Below are 20,137 nucleotides of genomic sequence, written 5' to 3'. Positions count from 1 at the left end.
TTTATTATAATATTTATAACAACAACAACAACAATAAAAATATTATAATGTGAAAAACACCGATTTAACCCCATTTATCGATTACAGAATATTCAATCACCTTTTTTCATACTTCATAATAATAATAATAATAATAGGGATAAAGTTTATATCGTGAGGGATAAAAAAAAAAAAATTTACACACCCTTTATAAAAAAATTTTAATTTGAAAAAACGTGTCTTACTTTTATAATTACACCAGAATCAAAATTTTAAATATTAAGGGTAAACAATTTTATTATGAATCATTTATTAACAACCCCTTGTAAATGGGGGGTGGGGGGTAATGTTATGGAGGTAATTTCCGGTAGTGTGTTGAGCATTGATAGGAAAATATATACGAATATAAACCCTCTTTCTTTCTCTCCATTCGTTAATTAAAAAAAAGTACTTTACGAGATTTCAAATCAACAACAGATCTTTGGACAGACCCCCCACAAAATATTTATTACTGGTTAAAATAAAAACCACTTGATTTAGCTATATTGTGGGGAAGGGGGGAGGGGAAGAGGAGGTGTAAAAAATTAACGTCAAATAATTAAAATTAATAATCTCTTATTATTAAAAAAAAAAAATTTGTAAACAAAAAAAAAGAAAAATTCTATATGACGTCATTTATGTATATTTTCAAATTTCGTGTCAATAACTTTTTTTTTTCTTTAATTATAATTAATAATAATAATAATTTAACGTGTAAATAAAAAATTTTTTTACATTATGTGTCAAACTCGACACTTTTTTCTTAATTTTCTAATTCGATATTTTTAAAAAAAAAAGGGGGGGTAATGATACGGGGGTAAAAGGTCAATAAAGTTCAAAGAAAATTTTTTTTTTATCATCATCATCATCATCATCATTACCGTTGTCGTTTCCGTCGTCGTCGTCGTCGTCAATAAAATATATATATATAAAAAGTTTTGACGATTTCTTTTTCTTTTTCTTCTTCTCTTTTTTCTGTTACGCTATTGATCCCGTCACAATGGCGTCGTTTTTTCTTTTTTTTATTTCAAATTTCATTACACAAGAACAAAAGAATTTTTTTAGTTTCCGTTTTTGTATAAAACGGAAATGGTTAACTTATTTAATATTCCGTTTATATTATTTATTTTTTTTTTTTTTACAAATTCACAAAGAATACAAATATGTGACGAAAACTTTTTTAAATCGTTTACCGCTCCGACATGATTTTAATATTATTATCATTATTATTTACAGCTATCAGGTATAGCCATAATAGCAGCCGGTGCATACGTTCTTAAAGATGTCGATAATTTCAGTAATTTTGTTGAAAATTCAACATTGGCACCACCGGTTATATTAACAATTGCTGGAATAATTATTTTTCTCATCGCTTTTCTCGGATGCTGCGGCGCCATTAAGGAAAATTACAACATGTTGATGGCGGTACGTGAAAGATTCCTCTTCATTAAAAAAAAAAAAATTTATTAATCTCCATTTATATTATTTTTAATAACGTTCTACATAGTACATTATCATTATTATTATTATTGATAACGATTTAAAAAGAATGAAAATATAGGTTGGGTTAAAAGTTTATTTGTGGGCGTGTTGATTTGTTCTACTTTTTCTTTCAAAAAAAACACACGAAATAAATTTATTATTATTATTATTATTATTATTATTTAGTTTGCGGTCATGCTTTTACTCATATTCATAGTGGAAATAGCCGTGGGAATAGCCGCTGCAGTCAATAAAGAATCATTTAAGGATCAATTAAGAAAAGCAATGAAAGCATCCAAAGATAATTATGACGTCACAACGGCAGAAGATCGTAAAGTTTGGGCACAACTACAGAGTAAAGTAAGGGAATTCACGGGGGGTGAAGGGGATAGGGACAAAACGAAAAATTTTTACTCATTATTATTATTATTTTAAAAAATTAGTTGGAATGTTGCGGAGTCGATGGACCAAACGATTGGGTCATGGGTGGTTTGTATCCAGAATCATGTTGCAAAACATCTCAACCCTCCTCACCTGACAGATTATGCGGTCCCTCGAAGGAATACGTTTACAAAGATGGATGTTTTAACAAATTGAGTAAAAGGTTAACGGAAGGTTCGTTAATAGTTATGGGAGTCGGAATAGGTATTGCTCTCATCGAGGTAATTAATTAATTAACGGTTAATAAAAAATTAATTAATATTTTTGTCTTTGTCTTTCATTTGTCCATTTTTCTCTTTTTTTTCCAGCTTGCTGGTATCGTTTTGGCATGTTTATTGGCACAAGCAATTAAAAAAGAAACGGAAGAAGAAGAAAAAGAATAAATAATCCGTACATACAATAGCTACCATCACTTTTTTTTATCTCTTTCTAATAATAATAATGATAATAGTGAAAAGGTTCAAAGCACGAAAAAGGTTAATCGTTTCCAAAAAAAAAGAAAAATGGGGGCTTCCGATCAAAAAAAAAAAAAAAATTTTTATAATTAAAACTCCTGGAAATTTATTTTTACTTTGGAAGGAGGTGACGGGGGGGAGAAAGAGTGAGGGGAAGAAGGAGGAGGGGAAGGAAAACTTTTCGGAAAATGATTTCGGTCAAATAATAATAAAACACGGATTGATTATTTATTGATGTTATATAAATATGATTTTGATTTAAATGTAATTTGTTTTAACACGAAAAGGGTCAAAGGTAAAAATGTTTTTTTTTTTTGTGCGTTTTAAAAGGTTTATAAAAAGGTTTTGTTTACGGGAAAAAAAGTTGCCTGGAAACAGGTCGTCGTCGTCGTTATCGTCACAAAAAAAATTTTCCTTTGTTTTCCTATTCACGCGAATTTTTTTTTTTTTATTATTATTCGTAATTTTAAAATTTTCATTTTCTTTTGAAACAAAAGAAAAACAAACAAATTAATTAATCGATAAACAAATTAAATTCCAGTTTTTTCCAGTTTTCACAGTAATTTCAACCCCCTCACCCCCGGAAAACTCACAGATCATATACGATTTTTATTTCCTCATCGACGTCATCGATATTATTTTTATCAATATCCCCATCAAAATTTTTTTTTTTTTTTTTTTAAATTCAGGCTTCGATGATGATAATGATAATAAACAAAATGATAATTTTCAAAACGCATGATAATAATAATAATAATAAATGTAAATAACAATTCATTAATCAAAAAAAAAAAAAAAATTTTTTTTCTTTCTTTCTTTCTTTTTTAATGACCTTTAATTTTTTTGTTCCTTTATTACAACTTTTTTTTTTTTAAATAATAATAATAATAATAACAAATTATTACAACAACAAAAGAAAATACAATCATAATAATAATAAACAAAAAAAAAAAAAGAAAGAAAACACGAAAAAGGTGAAAAAACATTGTGTGCATATTCCATCCATATTATAATTGCAAATTTTCATGACTCCAGCCAGTTATTAAAACTTTTTTTTTTTTTTTTTGTATTCAACACACAAAAGATGGATAAAGGATGTATTATATGATAATGATAATAATGATAATAATAAAACAAATTTTATTTATAAAAAATATATATATTTATATTATTATTATTAATGAAAATAATAATGATAATGATAAAATTTACATTTAAAATTTAATTTAAAATTATTAAAATTTTCATTTACATAAACTATTTATTTATTTATTTTTTTTAAAATACTCAATAACAATATAATCTAAATTAATAATAATAATAATAATAGTAATAGTAATAACAATAATAATAATAATGATAGTAACTTTTAAAGTTACCACCACCTGTATGCTCATCACTTTCAATATTATTATTATCACTATTATTACTTCTTATTGTTTAAAACAAAATAAAAAAATGAATTTAATTTACTCCCCTCCCCCCTCCCTCCCTATTTTTTTGTTAGACTTTATCGACGTAACAAAATGAAACAAAAAAATAGTAATAATAATGATAACGAACGTTTGTTTTAAATTAATAATTAACGTAAAACTCTAATGGCAAATTATTTTTTTTACTTTTATTTTTGAATAAATTTTTCCATTTCGTCATCGATCAATCAATCAATCAATCACTCACTCATTCATTCATTCATTCGTACATTCGCTTACTTAAAAAACACTACTATTATTATTATTAATAATTAGAAAAAAAATATACATATATTCGTACGTAAAACATAAAATTAAAATAAAATAAAATACAAAAATTTTTACTATCATTATTATTATTATTATTATTATTATTATTATTTATAAGTAACGTAAAAATTCACACGCACACGCACACGCGCACACACACACACACACAATAAAGAAAAAAAAGGAAATTTTACTCAAAGGAAGATGGTGGTAGTGGTAGTGGTAAAAGTAGTTACACATACACAATGAGATCCACGCAATTTTCTCTTATAATTATAAATATTATTATTATTATTATTATCGTAATTGATTACGTCATCGATCGATTAAATAACAAAATGGAGTCGTCCCCATTTTCCTTCTTTGGTTTATTGCTATAGCGCGGACAATTCAAAAAAAAAAAAAAAATTAATAATAATAATGATAACGAATCCCCTTTTAATTCTCTTCTTCACATCAAAATTGATTCGGCAAAATAAAAAAAACGAAAAAAAAAAAAAAACAAAATGGCGGATTCGTATAAAATATTAATAAATAAAATAATTAATAATAATTGTAATAATGTCAACGACACCCCTCCTCTCCCCTCCCCCTTCCTTCGTTCACACAATAAGACACGTTCGGTTTTTTTTATTTTATTTATTTAAATTTATTAATTTTTAACAAACAAATAATTAATTAACGTTAATAATAATAATATTAATAATAATAATAATAATAATAATAATAATAATAATAATAATAATAATAGCAACAACAGTAAATTTTTATCTCCGGTCGACAAATATTTGATAAAAAAAAAAATTAATAATAATAATTAAGGCCTCTCCTTTTTATTTTTATTTAATAATAAAATAAATTTTCAAATCAACAATTATTATTATTATTATTACTATTTATTTATTTATTTATTTATAATTAATAAGTAAAAAATCGTAAGTACGAAAATTATTATTATTATTATTATTATTTGTTTTTAACTTATTATTAAAATTTCCCAACGATTACAAAAAACAAAACAAAAACAAACAACACAAACTGCATATTATTAATTATTATTATTATTTATGCATTCCTCGGGTTCAAAATTTATTTAATAACGTGTACGTTTATTATTGTGACGAGCCCCCCTTACGCTCCCCTCCACTCCTCTTCTCTCTTCCTTCCCCCTCGCTAAATTTTAACGAACCATTTTTTCTTATTTTTTGTTTTACCACCGACAAAATCCGAGTCTTTTATCGTACCTGTTGTCGTACCTGTTGTCGTACCTGTTGTAGTAGCAGTTTCGTCAATGTCCTTATCAGCATCCCTCCGTGATTTAGATAAATTTTCTTTTATTTTTTCCTTTTTCGTTTTTTTCTTTTTGACGAATTTCAATATTGATTGATGTGATTTAATGACGGCGTTGTTCGATTTTAACTTCATATTAACTTCTTCGGGCGATTTCGTTTCTTTTTTACCTGTCCAAAAAAATAATAAAATAATAATAATAATAATAAGTGATAATGACGTCAAAAAATATGATCTCAGAAGACTTTTTCTCTTTCTTTCTAAAACGAAAATGACGTCACGGAACGAAAAGGGGATTTTTTTTTTATCTTTTAAATTCGACAAACAGACGAACAAACAAACGAGACCGTTTGTAAGTTTTATTTATTTGGTATTCGGTATCGTTCGATTTTAAATTTATCAATAAATAAATTATGTACATAAACTCAGGAATTAATTAATTAATTAATTTTTTTTTTCATTTATTTTGGGTATTTGTAGTCGGAGGAAATTAATTTATTAAAAAAATAATAATAAAAGTCAGTGGAATTATTTATTTATTTATTTTTTATTAAAAAAAAATGGCTACATGAAATTACTAAAGTACCAGAGCCGGTTTGTTATTGTGTGGCACAACAAACCGTTTGTTGGTATCTCAACATCGGTCAAAATGTTTCTTTTTGTTTTAATTTAATTTTCATTCACACGTTTTCCATCCTATGGGATTCCCTCCCTCCTCCTCCTCCTTTTCCTCCTCCCCCTCGTATATTTTTCATTTCGAACACGACCTTCTCCCCTCCTCCTTCCTCTTCCTCCCCCTTCTCTACCAAGCTCACCATCTTCTCATTTAAATAATAATGATGAGACTCCAAAATAGAGAGTGAGAGAGAGAGAGAGAGAGAGAGAGAGAGAGAAAGAACAGGAACGCGAAAAAAAATTAATAATAATAATAATAATAATAATTTTTACAAACTATGGGAAAACTTCTCTCAGGTTCATGTGAGAGAGAGAAAGAGAAAAACCTGATTTTTGCCAACTCGGTTACGAAAATGGTAGTCAGAAAACTTAAGGCGGTAATAAATAAAACTTTTTCAACTTTTTTTTTTTTTTTCAGATCGTTTACCCTGAAAGTAATAATTTTTTTTTTTTCTTTTTTTCCATTTTTTAAATTTACGTAATGGGTCTTTCTTCTCCTTCCCCTCTCCCTCTCCCTCCCCCCAAAAAAAAATCGTGCTTGCGAATTGCATCGCAAAAAAAAAAAATCGTTTGGGTAACGAACAAAACTTTTTTTCCCTTCCCTTCCGGCAAAAGATGGAAAAAAAAAAATTAAAATTTCCAGACAATGCGATGATTGGTATTATTATTATTATTATTATCATTATTATTAATATTATTATTACCATTTTCTCTTCTCCATAAAAAAAAAAAAAAAAAAAAAAAAAAATCTAAATAAACGCTCGGCTGGGGGGGTTTCGATCGTAAAAATAAAAAAAAAAAATAAAGTAAATAATTTTAATTTAATTATTTATTTATTTAAAAAAAAAAAAAAAAACGAGTTTCATTTATTTATTATTATTATCATTATCATTATTATTTTTAACGAGTCTCGTAAGTAAAGAGAAAAAAAAAAAAAAAACAAGTCGGAAAGCTCGTCGGATGAGTTTTTCTTTCCAGGAAGATCAACAGGAATCATAAAAAAAAAAAACCTTGGAATGAAACCACACGTCGAAGGAGGGATCGTCATCAAAATGAATGACGTAATCAAAACCTCTTTTTTTCCCCGGTGACTCCCCATCCTTTAAGCGTACCTGGTGTGCGAGGGGGAAAAAGAAAAACAACGATAATAATAAAAAAAGTTAATTTTTTTTTCATTTTTATCGAGTCGAATGTACGTGCTCTGTTGATTTCGAATTATTTCGATATATCGTCGTTTTATCGATCTATCGATTGATGGATCGATCCATCGATCCATCGAACAATGCGCGAAAAAATAAAAAAAAAAAAAAAATTAATTTTTAAACATGTACGTGAGATGTCAATTATTGCACCCTTAAGCATTGTATAACCTTTTACCAGTAGCCGTGGTATCAATATTCCTCCGGGTTAAATTATAGAAATAGAAATAGAAACAAAAAAAAAAAAAAAAAAAAAAACTTCTCACGTTTCCAGCCGGTTTTCCTTGAAGGATCCCCCCTTCCCTTGCCCCCTTCACCCCCTTCCCGCGCGAAAAGCAATTTTATCATTATTATCAATATTATTATATTAATAATTTTAAAAGAGTCAGGTTCGTATGGATGGGCGCGTATTTACGTGCGCTTAATTGTTTATATATATTTCTGTCGGTGAAATAAACTTTGCCTCGTGTCAAGGAAATTTTTTTTTTTTTTTTCAATTTTAATTTTAAAATTATACTCACCTGCGAATACTTCAAGGTGATGATGTATACTTTTGTCTTCTTCCACTTCTCTTTTCCTATCCATGTCAAGGCATTCAATTATTTCGTTTCGCCTTTCAACAACCTCAACCAACCTTCTTATCAATTCTTCTTCTTGAGCCTTATCCGAATCCGTTTTGTTTCTTTCCGGTCTTCCCATGAGACATCGGATTTGATACTCGATATCCGCGTGTTCTTCTTCGAGTCGCTGTTGTCTACGCCTGAAAATCAAAAAATGATTTAATTCGTAACACTCTTCCCCCCCTTTTTGCCTTTTTATTCTACCGTCCCCCCCCCCTTAATTCGTGACTTACAAATACATGAGTTCCGCTTGCCTCCGGAAAAGTTCGTTTTTTTGATTGACTATGTCGAACAATTGCAATATCATTCCTTCCACGTCTTTACCGGACATTTCGCTTCCCTCCGATTCCTGCGTCGAATCATCCGTTTCGTACATTCTTATAGTTTGTTCTATGGTAACTCCTTGCCTTTCCAATTCTCTCTGTTGTATTTCCAAGTCTTCCAATTCTCTGTAAAATTCAGGGAGTGGCAAAGGCGTGATCCTTCTTCTTTGCGGTATGGGTAAAGCCGGAGCTTGACCCTTTTTCCTTTTCCATTTCCCGTACGAACTCTTATCAGGTACCGATAAATTTTGCTTCATTTTATTTTCGTAATTTTTCTCCTTTTTATCGCTCATGTAATCACCGTCTATGTATTTGATGGGCGGCGGAGGAGGAGCGGGTTTTGACTTTCTGTGACTTCTGATCGATGCCGTAGGAGACGAGCTTCTTTGGGAAGACAAAGACTCCGGAGGACTCACCGGATACTGTAATGATTTGGTACCCGCCGGAGGTTGAGGTGCTGGACCCTTTTTTTTCCTAATGTAACTTGCCGTCGATCCTAAACTATTAAGGGAGCTAAAAGATCCGTATTGAGACCTGGAAAATGGCGAATCTTCCTCGGGAACTTTTAAAAGAGTTCTCGGAGCCGGAATTGGTTTTCCACCAGTTTCGTCATCACTACTCGGCTCGCCATCGCTCCAAAATGGATTTAAATTCACTTTCGGAGCTTCGATTATTTTTTTACCTGATTGATTATACGATGTTTTACGTGGAGTTTTTGTTCTGACAGCTGGAACTGGAGGTTTTCGAGGTGATGGAGATGACGTTTTCGCGGAAACGTTCTTTTCATCTTCTTCGAAATCTGCAAAAGGATTCAAATCTTCCGGATAGTTTTCTGCTTTTTCATGAGCGTCATCGATTGACATTGACTCATCTTTAGTTGACACTAAAGATTCATTTATTTCCGTCGCTTCCAGGCTCTCTTTTTTCTTTTTTTCTTCTTCGCGAGCGGTAGAACCATTCGAATCAAAAGGATTCTTAACATCATCATCGTCGTCGACGTTGTTATCAATGAGCACATCCTTTTCTTCTCCAACTCCTTTTTCTAATAATAATTCCTTCTCATCGGATGGCTTTTCACTTAAATCATCTTCAAGTTTTTCTTCAACTTTTTTCACGGCATCACTTATAACACTATCAATAATGTCAGAAACGTCAGCTAAAAAACTTTCGGGTTCGTGATTAAGGAGCGACAAAGTTTCCTTAAAATCTCGACCCAACAAAGTTTTGATTTTAGTATTCAATGTTTTTTCCAAACTGGCAGTGGAATGCTGGTTTACATCAACACTTTTAACTGGCGGCACACTATTCACCAAATCCGAACCATATTCCAACGATGTTCCCGCGGGATTTAAAACTCCGACGGACGGTGGATTTTCATTCGATTTCGAATCCACTACGGATTTGGTATCGGGAGAATCCGATGAACTACTATTTATTAAATTTCCCAAAAATTCTTTCATGCTTGAATTACGATTTTTCACAAATGAATCCAAAGCAATTTCAAAATTCAAACTATAATCATCATCACCATCATCGTCAGCAACATTTTTCACGGGTTCGTCAGCAACCGATGACGATTGTTCGTTTCCGAACGTTTTCAACGTTTCATTTTCCGACCGAGAAATGTCGTTTTCTTTTTCTTCATCCGGACAAGTTTCGCAAACGAAATCTCCCGATTCGGTTTCGTAACATCCGACCAAATTAAGCTGATTTCCGCACCTTTTACAAGTGAAACAAGTTCGGTGTCGAAGTTTCCCACCGGCGACCAATCGCTCGGCTAGAAATACCGGCCGTCTACACGACCAGCACGTTTCAAGACGGCCGGAACCCACCTAAAAAAAAAACAACAACAAACCGTCAATAATAAAATCAATTAATAAAACAAACACAATCTCTCTCTCTCTCTCTCTCTTCAATGTCTATTTTTTCATTTGAATATTTAACTAGCATAAATACTAAAAACTAATTCTTAATGAATACATAAATAAATAAATAAATAAAAAACAATAAATTTCACGCACTTAATGCTATGAATTAAAATTTTTAAAAAAAAGGCCCCACTCAATCCTTTCCCCTCCGACTTTTGAAATGCATACGCACGCACTAACGCACGCACGCACGCACACATGCACGCACACAGAGCTCGGGACTAGAATTGACTAATTGCCTACAGATTATTAATAAAACAATAGGGCCAACCGATTAGACTTTTAAGTTTTCCTTTGCTTCACAATAACAATAAATTCAATGACATCCATTGTTTTAAAAATGTCAGAAAAGATAAACCGTTTTTCTTTTTTCTTTCCCTCATTTTTCCTCCTAATACACCATAATAATAATAATTTCTTTCGTTATTTTGTTTTGTTTTTTTCGGCGTTTCGAAAAGCTGGCACACAAAAATAACAAAAGCATAAGAATTCAATCACAATCCGGATTAATTTAAAAAAAAAAAAAAACATGACCGGATATCCGCTCCTCGATGTCCTCCCCTTCGTGACGTCAAATCGTTTTTTTTACCATTTTGGAATATTAATAAACCTTGCATGCAACTTTTTTTTTTTTTCACAGATTTAAAAATTACGTTGAAAAGAAAACCTGAATGACGCGTTTTAGAAAAAAAAAAAAAAAAAATGTTATGCGCAGGATGAATGTCTTTAAGGTACGTTCAGCTTTAGGGGAGGAGGGGAAACAACAAAAACAACAACAAATTACCCGCAAATAAATTATTAAGTTTCTTTATTGTCATTGTTATTATTTTAAATTTATTTTTCAAAAGTTGTCAGCATTGGTTTTTAATTTGACGAGTGACTAATTAATCATAACTTTCGGTTTTATAAAATGAGATTTTCCGGTAAAAAAAATTTTCCCAATCATTCCCCCTATCTAAAAATCTACGTAGCCTCCCCCCACCTAAATCACACCTAAAAAAAAAACTCATGACATCCCCTCTTCTCATCGCTCGACGGTTGTTCGTACAAACAATTAAAACAAACAAAAATTTTCCTACAAATTAAATTCGAATGGATGTCATCAACAAGATGACAAACAACAACAACAACAAAATGGTAAAAACAAACAAACACGCGCACGTTAACCCAAAACACAAATTTTCGCAAAAAAAATAAAAAATAAATCCTAACTCGTTGGTAAAGAGAGAGAGAGAGAGAGAAACAATGTCAACTTTCATTCATTCATTCATTCACTCAATCACTCAAAAATTATTTATTAACGTTTAAATTATCATTATTATTATTATTAATAATATTAATCAAAAGAGAAAGTTTTATTTTTATATCTTTCCACTTTTCACTAATAAAATACACATACATCGCGAGTGCGGGTGTGTGCGCGTGTGTGCGTACGCACATTTTCCATACGAAAAAAAGTAAATAAATAAATAATTTTATTGTTTTTGTTTTTTTTTATGTTAATAATAATAATAATTAACAAGACGAGTCTTTCGCATGAAAACAAGAAAAAAGAACTCGAGAGACGAGCCTAACTTTCTGGTTTATAATCACCTTGAAATTTTTTTTTTTTTTTTTTTTTGTGTAAATAAAATAATTGTTGTACACAATCCCGGATTTTATTATTGTCGAAGGTTATTCCATTTTTTTTTTTTTTAAGGAAAATAATAATAATAATAATGATAATAAAAACACATTCGGCGTTATGTCGCGATCGACCCCCGTATCGTCAAACGCATAATGGTCGTCAGTCAATCGGTACGTCCCTTGCGAGCTTACTAGGAGAGATAGTGAGATAGAGAGAGAGAGAGAGAAAGAGGGAAAGAGAGAGAGGGAAATACGAATCCTTTCTAATAGTTTTACGTTCCTCTTTCGTCGTAAAACGCCATTTTGAAAATTCGACAAACGGTTCGTTCGTAACCGTTAACCGGAAAAACTACATACATGTGCGTGCATATATACACTTGATACATATATGAGAGAGAGAAAGAGAGACTTATTTGTAAATTTATGTAAATGAGAGTGAAAGAAAGAAAAAGATCAAAACAGATGTACGTGAATGAGAGAGAGAGAGAGAGAGAGAGAGAGATAGACACACACACACTTATTTATTTATTAATAAGAACATGAAAGCGATGCTAAAATAATTTAAATGAAGCGTCTGTACGTGATTTATTCAATTTTTTTTCTTTCTTTCTGTCTTTCAAAGGTTCATTAGCACCGAAGGAATGATTGAGGTCTGGCAAAGAGTTAAATTTGTCGTCGTCGTCGTCGACATTGTCGTCGTTTATTTCACGCAACGATTACAAAAAAAAAAAAAACCGAATTTTTAATTAACTTTTTGTTTAAAAATCTCTCCAATCCCCAGTAATTCAATAAGCGTACGATTAAACCCACAAATCCTCATTGAGATTATAAAGAGAGAGAGAGAGAGAGAGAGAGAGAGAGAGAGAGTGGATAAAGCAAATTTGAATTTCAACGCACCAACCCTTCAACCGATCAAACAACAACCCCTTTTACTACTACCCCAATTTTTTGTCGACGAGGGGAGGGGGCCAGGTATGGAAATGACGACGCATTTAAAAAAAAAATAAAAAGCGTTTAAGCAAGAACGAAAAAGCGACGACATTAAAAAAAAAAAAGAAAAGATAAACAAATAATGTGCGTTACGTATATATGTATATAAATGTGTAAATTATTTACCTGCTAGCAGAAGATTTCAGGTTTGTACTGTCCCATCAGATCCATCCCGTCATCCTGAAGAAAACACATCACGAATGAATATACGATATATATATATATGATATTAAGTAGGAAGACGAGGAGGATGAGTAAGAGGAAGAGAAGGAAAAGGACTCGGGGAGACGGGGGGGGGGGGGTTTAAAAAAATCAAAAAGACAAAAACATCAACAAAACAATCGTACCAATTTAAAAAAAAAAAAAAAAAAAATTAATACTTAAAAATTTTTTTTTAATTTTTTGCCCGATCAGGTTGCGCTTAACAAACAGTCAAGAAAAAAAAAAGTAAGTAAGTAAGTAAAAAAAGCATACAAATACCTGATGAATCAACAACAAACAAACGTTTGCAACGCGACAAACAACCAAAAAAAAAAAAAAAATTAACTAACGTAAGTGAAAAAAAAAAAAAAAAAAAATTAATGAGATCGAAAAAAAATCATTTTTCACCAAAGCGACGAGTTTTAAACGACGACGAATAATAATTTTTAAATTTCGTTTCCGCTTCGCCTAATTCAAATTATTATATTAAATCGATACGAGAAAAGAAAATAAAAAAAAAAAAGGTACAAGGTTCAAGAAAACAATAATAATAATAATAATAATAATAATTTAATCAAGGCGAAAAAATAATAATAATAATAAATTAGTGTAAATTTTTTTTTCCGAGTCGTTTTACGTTTTTTTGTTTGTTTGTTCGTTCGTTCGTTCGTTCGTACGTTTGTTTGTTGTTTGTTTTTGAATTTATTTTAAATAAAATTATCCCACGAAATTAATAATAATAATAATAATAATAATAATAATTAATAATAATAATAATAATAATAATAATAATAATAATAATAATAATAATAAATTGCAATTACAGAAAGAGACAGTTGAGAACAAGAAAATTTTTTTTTTTTTTAAATCTTTTTTAGATAGGACGCAAGAAAAAGTTTTTATTTATTTTTTTTACGCACAATAATAATAATAATAATAACTAACTAACTAAATAACTAAATAATAATAATAATAGTTACAATGCTAACATTTAAATGATAACATTTACAAGAAAATAAGGGATAATTAGAAAAAGAAAAAAAATAAAAAATTGAAATTTAATATTTAAAAAAATGTCAGAGAAAGGGCGAATTCAATTTTTCCCTCCCTTTCCCCCTTCCCTCATCCCACAACAAATTTCGAAGGGCTTTAATGTCAAGGATGTAAATTTTCTTTTTTTTTTTTGGCTTTTTCCGTTTCCTTTTGTCTTTTTTTTTTTTACGTGCCTTTTTCTAATAAGTAATAATAATAATAAAATATCCACTTGAAATAATTTCACGACGTTGTAAAAATGCAAACATGACAAAAATTCTTTTTTTTTTTTTTTTTTTCAAAAGTCTTTTCCTCCTTGACGTAAAGAGGGGAGGGGAGGGAAGGGAAGGTGTGGGGAGAAAAAAAAGACAAAAACAATAACAGAAAAAAAAGATGACGTTAATTTTTTTTTTTTTTTAAATTGCTGTCGTTCAAGCGTTCGGAAATTATTTTTTAATTATTTAAATGTGCTTTGGCGTGTGTGTGTGTGTGTGTGGGTGTGCGGTACGAAAAGTTTGAACGATTCGAGAGCGATGGTGCTGCCATTGTAAAAAAAAAAACAAATGATAATAATAAGAATAATAGGTGTGACACACCCGTGAAAGTGACCCGAACTTTACCCCCCCGTGTTATGTTAATAAGCAGGCGGGAACAAAAGAGAATAAAAACAGTTACTGATTAATAAGTCCATAGAATTTAATCATCACCATCATCATCGTACTCCCACCCCCACCCACCCACTCACCCACTCATCCAGCGTGATTCATAATAAAAATAACAAAAAAATAATAATAATAATAATAATTTTTTGTTACCTTCAAAATAAAGGCAATCGACCCAAACGACACTGTTACCCATCAAACCAAAACAAACAATCATTATTATTAAATCAAAACATTCATATTATTCAATAATGTTCACTTCCTATTATTATTATTATTATTATTATTATTATTTACGGCGGCCATTTTAATTTTTTTGTCACGGTTGTAAACCTATCACTATCTCTCTCTTTCAGTCTCTTTTCCTTTTTCGAGAGAGAATAATAAAAATAAAAAAAATAACAGAAAAGTCAATTAAAAACGTTGAACAACCAACCAACGAAATAACGTTTGTTGGTTGGTTGTCTTGATATTCCGTTTGTTTATAAAAGTGTCACTCACGGTTAATTATTTTTTTTTTTCCTTTCAAATTTGATTAATACGAAAGGTCTAGGACAGTCTCGTTTGCGGATAACTCAAAACCTAGTTTTTTTTGGGGGGGGGGAAAGGGAAGAGAAGGGAAAGGGGGGAAGAGGTTATCATCACAAATCTGATCGTGATATTTCATTTCAGAATTTAAAACGATACCTAGAAATGAAATTACGCTTTTAAAATTTTAATTTGTTTGTTTTCTTTAAATAGACGAGGAGAGGACGCCATTAACTAATGAGACCGTACAACCGTACAACCGTACAACCATACAACCGATCTTTTTTTTGTTTTCATTATATTTTCCTATGAAAAATTGTTTACGATCTCATTTGATGTGGTGCGATGTGCGTTTATGTGCGTTCGCTCGCGTTTAACCTTCGACTTAATCGCCATCATCATTTAATTTCATCGATGGTCACCCGAGGCGACATCGTCTACCATATAAAATTACAAGAAATTATGTGTTTGCATCAGCACAACCCCCGTAAATACTCTTCCTCCCTCCTCCCCTCCACGCCCACCCACCGTCGGGTGTTTGTTTCGAAATCATATCGAACGCCATATTTAAAAAATCCACCGCCTTGCCGTAGAAAAAAATCGAATCAATAATAATCTTGTGATTTATTTAACACTGTCGCGACAGTAAATGGATAAATAAATAAATAAGTAAATAATAATAATAATAAAGCGTGCAATAATAAATCGACGTCGATTTATACGGTTCTCGAATGAGAATGAGAATGAAAACTATGAGAGTGTAAAAATAAATTCCTATTCATCATTTATTTAATAATTTTTTTTTTTTTTGTTTTTACGAGCCCCAACATCGTGAAAAAACAAAACGGAGAGAGAGAGAGAGAGAGAGAGAGACAGAAAATATCATTTTAAAAAAATGTCGATCGTTGAAATGTTTAATTAAAAACAAAATGGAAAATAAAATAGTGTATGAAAAGCAAAAAAAAAAAAAAAAAAAAAAATAGGGAGATGGAAAAAGCCTTTGGCAATAGAATTCTGTGTTAAAGGTCATCATCATCATCATCATTATCATCATCATCATCATCATCATCTCTTACATCACTATCTCAGCAAGTGTGTACATAAATAGAGGTTAGTTGGTCGAAACCGCACGTTCAAGACCTTTTTTTTTTTTTTTTTTCTCTTCTGCTATGAATAAATTTAACGAACCAACACGAAACGATTCGAGTCTCTAACAAATTTTTTTTTATAAAGTATTTTAAATGAGGGGAAGCCTCGATTTGTTGTTTGTTCATTTTCACCACCCCTATCACCACCACCACCACCTCCTCCTCCGTCCTTTACAAACGCAAATAACATTTACTACGCATTCACAAAACAGGAAACACTTCAGGTCTTTCAATTCCACATTTAATATTTTTACTCCCCCCTTCCCCCTTCGAAATATTCTTTGTCCTCGGCAGCAACCACAACCACAACAACAACAACAACAACCACAACAATACTAAACTTAATTAAAAAACAAATTATTATTTTTATTATTATTTGGAAAGTGCTAATGGTGAAAATAGATCGTTGACATCATCGCCGAGTAGAAACTAATATTTTTTTTTTTTTTTTTATTTTTACAACGATTTTAAACCTGATGTTCAGGTTTGAAACAAGCTATAAAACTGTTTCAGGTGCGATCGAAACCAAAGAGGTGATACACTTGTAAAAAAAAAAAAAAAAAAAAAAAAAAAAAATGGCTTTTTTATTTATTTACTTTTTTTTTTCTTTCATCGAAATCCTTCGTTAAAACCAAAAGAAAAAACTGAGGGAAATTTGTCGAATAAAATCTCATATAAACGGAAAAAAATTCTGAAAGGTTAAAAGGTCAAGAGACGACATATCGGACAAATAATAACGTAAAAACCTTACGTAACGGTAGGGGGGGAACGCGCGTTTAAAAACTAAAGAACTCAAATCCTCACGAGAACATGAAAAGGATCGAGGATGGTTAAAGGTCTTCGTTCGGGTTTCAAAGGGCACGGGTTTCCCATTGGAATAAATCGGGATAAATCTGGATCGCATCCAGGCACAAAGGGTTCGTCAGGGAGAGAAATTAATAATAATAATAATAATGATAATGATAATGATAGATACGCGTAAGAAAAAATATTTAAAAAACATCGAGAGAGAAAAAAATTTTTTTTTTTTTTTTTTCGCGTATTTTGTTGCAAAGACCGGCCGTTAAGTTATTATCTCCGAATGAATTTCGTTAACTCAAGGTTAACGACCTTGAGAACTACTAATCTGGTCTATGGACTTTTTTTTTTTTTTTTTTCTTCTGCTCCGATCTTCGCGTATTTATTACCATCAATTTTTACAAAATTTTTTCACTTTGAAAAATAAACTTTTTTTTTTTTTAAAATTTACCCACACAACCATCCATCCATTTTCCTCAAATCCTTTTTCCTATTTAACCTTTTTTAATAATTATTTCACGTGTGCCTCTTTTTGCGTGACGTCACTAAATAAATAAATAAACGAATAAGAATCTTCGTCGTTCGATTTTAAACTTTTTCTTTATTATTTACGTGCGTGTATGTATTTAAAAAAAAAAAAAAAAAAAAAAAAAACCTGGTAGGTCAACAATCGGTTGTTTGTTGTTGAGTTTGTTTGAATATGAAAAATATTATTAAAAAAAATAATTGGCCATAAAAAAACGCATTTGTGCCGTTTAGAGAAAGAAAAAGAGAGAGAGAAAAAAAGTTTCGTGAAAGATATCGTTATAAAAATGAATGAGAGACCAAATTAGAAACTTTTTTCATCTTTTTCATCATCTTCTTTCACTCAAACAGTTTATCATTTGAATTGTTAAGAGGTATTTTTAAGAAGCCATAATGATACTTAAAACTTTATCCTTCAACCTCTTTTAAATAAATGCAATTATTATTAGGCGGTTCCTTTTTTTTTTTCTAGAACATTATAATCACCTGTTTTTTTACGACTTAATTTTTATCATTTTATAACTCAAACGCGACCAAAAAAAAACGAAAAAAAGGTGAGAAATTGTTTTATTTACTTTCCCGACATTTTTTTTTTTTTAAACTATCAAAATTTTAAAATAAAACCTCCTCATCCTCCTCATCCTACCTATAATAAATTAAAAGAGAGAGAGAGAGAGAGAGAGAGAGAGAGAGAAATATGATAAGGAAAAAAAAATAAACCTTAAAAAAAAATTTTTTTTACGATTTTTACATGGGACGACGACTTTATTACATTATTTCTTCACGTGTGGCTCCCCTTCATGTTTCCTTTTCCCTACCCCCCCCTCTCTCTCTCTCACGCATGCAGCACACGCAGACAAACATAGACAACAAACGCAAACACAAACAACACAGAAACGTTTACATTTGTAAAAGAAATAAAAATAATAGAATTTATGTTTTTAATACGACAAAATAAACGTCGTAGTCGCGTTTTTAATTTTTCCAATCTACCATCGTCATAGTTATCATCATCATCATCATCATCATCATCATCATCGCCACTACCTCCCTCCTATCATATTTGTATTCCTTGTCCGTATATGTTAATAGGAATGATATTTTCACACGTTCAAAAAATCATTTCATCACGATTATTTAAAATAAAAACGTTAATGAAGACACGATCGGGTCGGAGGTCACGGTTCTTAAAAAACAATAAAACATATACATATACATATTTCTATCTCTCTCTCTCTCTCTCTCCCTCTCTCTCTCCCTCTCTCTTTCTCTTTTGTTTAACCTTGAAGAGCTTTAAGTCAAGGCGTTCAACTACCAAAACGGTTTCTAATTAAAAAAAAAACTTGGAAGGCAAATAAAAAAAAAAAAAAAATTTTCCGTAACTCGAAAAATGAAGACGTCACGTCGTGATTATGGATTTTTTGTTTTCACCCCCCTTCCCCCTCCCCCCAACACTAAAGGTTCGAGTTTCATGGGGGCTATAAATTACCCGAGAGGTTTTTAAAGGGGGGGGGGAAAAAACCGAAGAAATAAGGGGAGAAATAAAATAATTTTTTTTTTTTTTTAAAGAGCGAGACTCGATTAACGATGATGACGACATTTAGAGGCTTTTCGGGTAAAACTTTGATTGAGGCTACCAGAACGAACCGTTGCGTACCTTTTTTTCCTTATTATTATTATTATTATTATTATTTTCGGTTTATCGATAACTGCATCTGCAATTTTCCATCTCCCATTACACGTTCTAGGTACTCTCGTCGTACAATATTATATTATACAAAGATGGGTATCGTAAGGAAAAGATAATATTATATCTATTCGGAGCGGATTTTAAAACTTGACCTTTTGTACGGTTTTACTCTATGACGGTTACCTTCAATACCAACATTGCTAATAATAATAATTCAACGGGGGGATGGGAAAGCGGGGGGGGGGAAGCGGGAAGGAGAAAAAGAACAAAAATTACGCATTTAAAATTTACATTAAACCAGTCCAAAATAAGAAAATAAGAAAAATCAGATAAATTTTCCATTTCGGTACGGTTGAAAAAAAAAAAAACTTTACAAAGCTTTAAAAGCAGCCGACAAATCTAAATAATAATAATAATAATAATAATAATAAAGATGAAATCAGAGACAAGTCAAACATGGTCGAAAATGAGGGTGAGGAAATAATAAGTTCAACCGACGTGCGTATATCAAATTATAAAAGAAACCATAGAGTAAATAAATAAATAAAAATAATGAACGTGGCATTAGACGTTTTTCAAAAATTCTATTCAAACTTGTCACTGTCTCGTTTGTTTGTTTGTAAAAGACTATATCGTACAGAAATTTAAATATGAAAAATTGTTAAAAGTTACGAAGAAGAAGGCTAACAAACGAAACAAACAAACTCGTAAATAACTAATAAATAAATTTTTTTTTTTTTTTTGACAATATGTACCGTTAATTT

At 30.6% G+C, this 20,137-nt stretch overlaps 3 protein-coding genes across 3 annotated transcripts; 1 reads left to right on the top strand and 2 right to left on the bottom strand.

The window, feature by feature from the left end:
* Positions 1–1,230: 1,230 nt before the first annotated feature.
* Positions 1,231–2,324, top strand: Phum_PHUM002200 (CD63 antigen, putative; the record flags this gene model as incomplete). Its single annotated transcript, XM_002422540.1, has 5 exons — positions 1,231–1,443; positions 1,580–1,607; positions 1,718–1,879; positions 1,960–2,162; positions 2,250–2,324. Exons 1-5 carry the CDS (start codon positions 1,432–1,434, stop codon positions 2,322–2,324), a joined length of 480 nt encoding a protein of 159 aa, XP_002422585.1. The 5' UTR covers positions 1,231–1,431.
* A 2,987-nt stretch (positions 2,325–5,311) lies between these two features.
* On the bottom strand, positions 5,312–5,849 carry Phum_PHUM002190 (uncharacterized protein; the record flags this gene model as incomplete). Its single annotated transcript, XM_002422539.1, has 2 exons — positions 5,312–5,598; positions 5,771–5,849. The coding sequence occupies 2 exons, from the start codon at positions 5,847–5,849 to the stop codon at positions 5,312–5,314; spliced, it is 366 nt and encodes a 121-aa protein (XP_002422584.1).
* A 1,882-nt stretch (positions 5,850–7,731) lies between these two features.
* Positions 7,732–10,195, bottom strand: Phum_PHUM002180 (uncharacterized protein; the record flags this gene model as incomplete). Its single annotated transcript, XM_002422538.1, has 3 exons — positions 7,732–8,062; positions 8,156–10,077; positions 10,190–10,195. 3 exons carry the CDS (start codon positions 10,193–10,195, stop codon positions 7,732–7,734), a joined length of 2,259 nt encoding a protein of 752 aa, XP_002422583.1.
* Between the last annotated feature and the right edge of the window lie 9,942 nt (positions 10,196–20,137).

This window comes from Pediculus humanus, genomic scaffold, assembly GCF_000006295.1.
Source record: "Pediculus humanus corporis 1103172107360 genomic scaffold, whole genome shotgun sequence".
Classification (NCBI taxonomy): Eukaryota; Metazoa; Arthropoda; class Insecta; order Psocodea; family Pediculidae; genus Pediculus; species Pediculus humanus.
The sequence above is the reverse complement of the archived record's forward strand: the minus strand, read 5'-3'. Positions and strand labels throughout refer to the sequence as shown.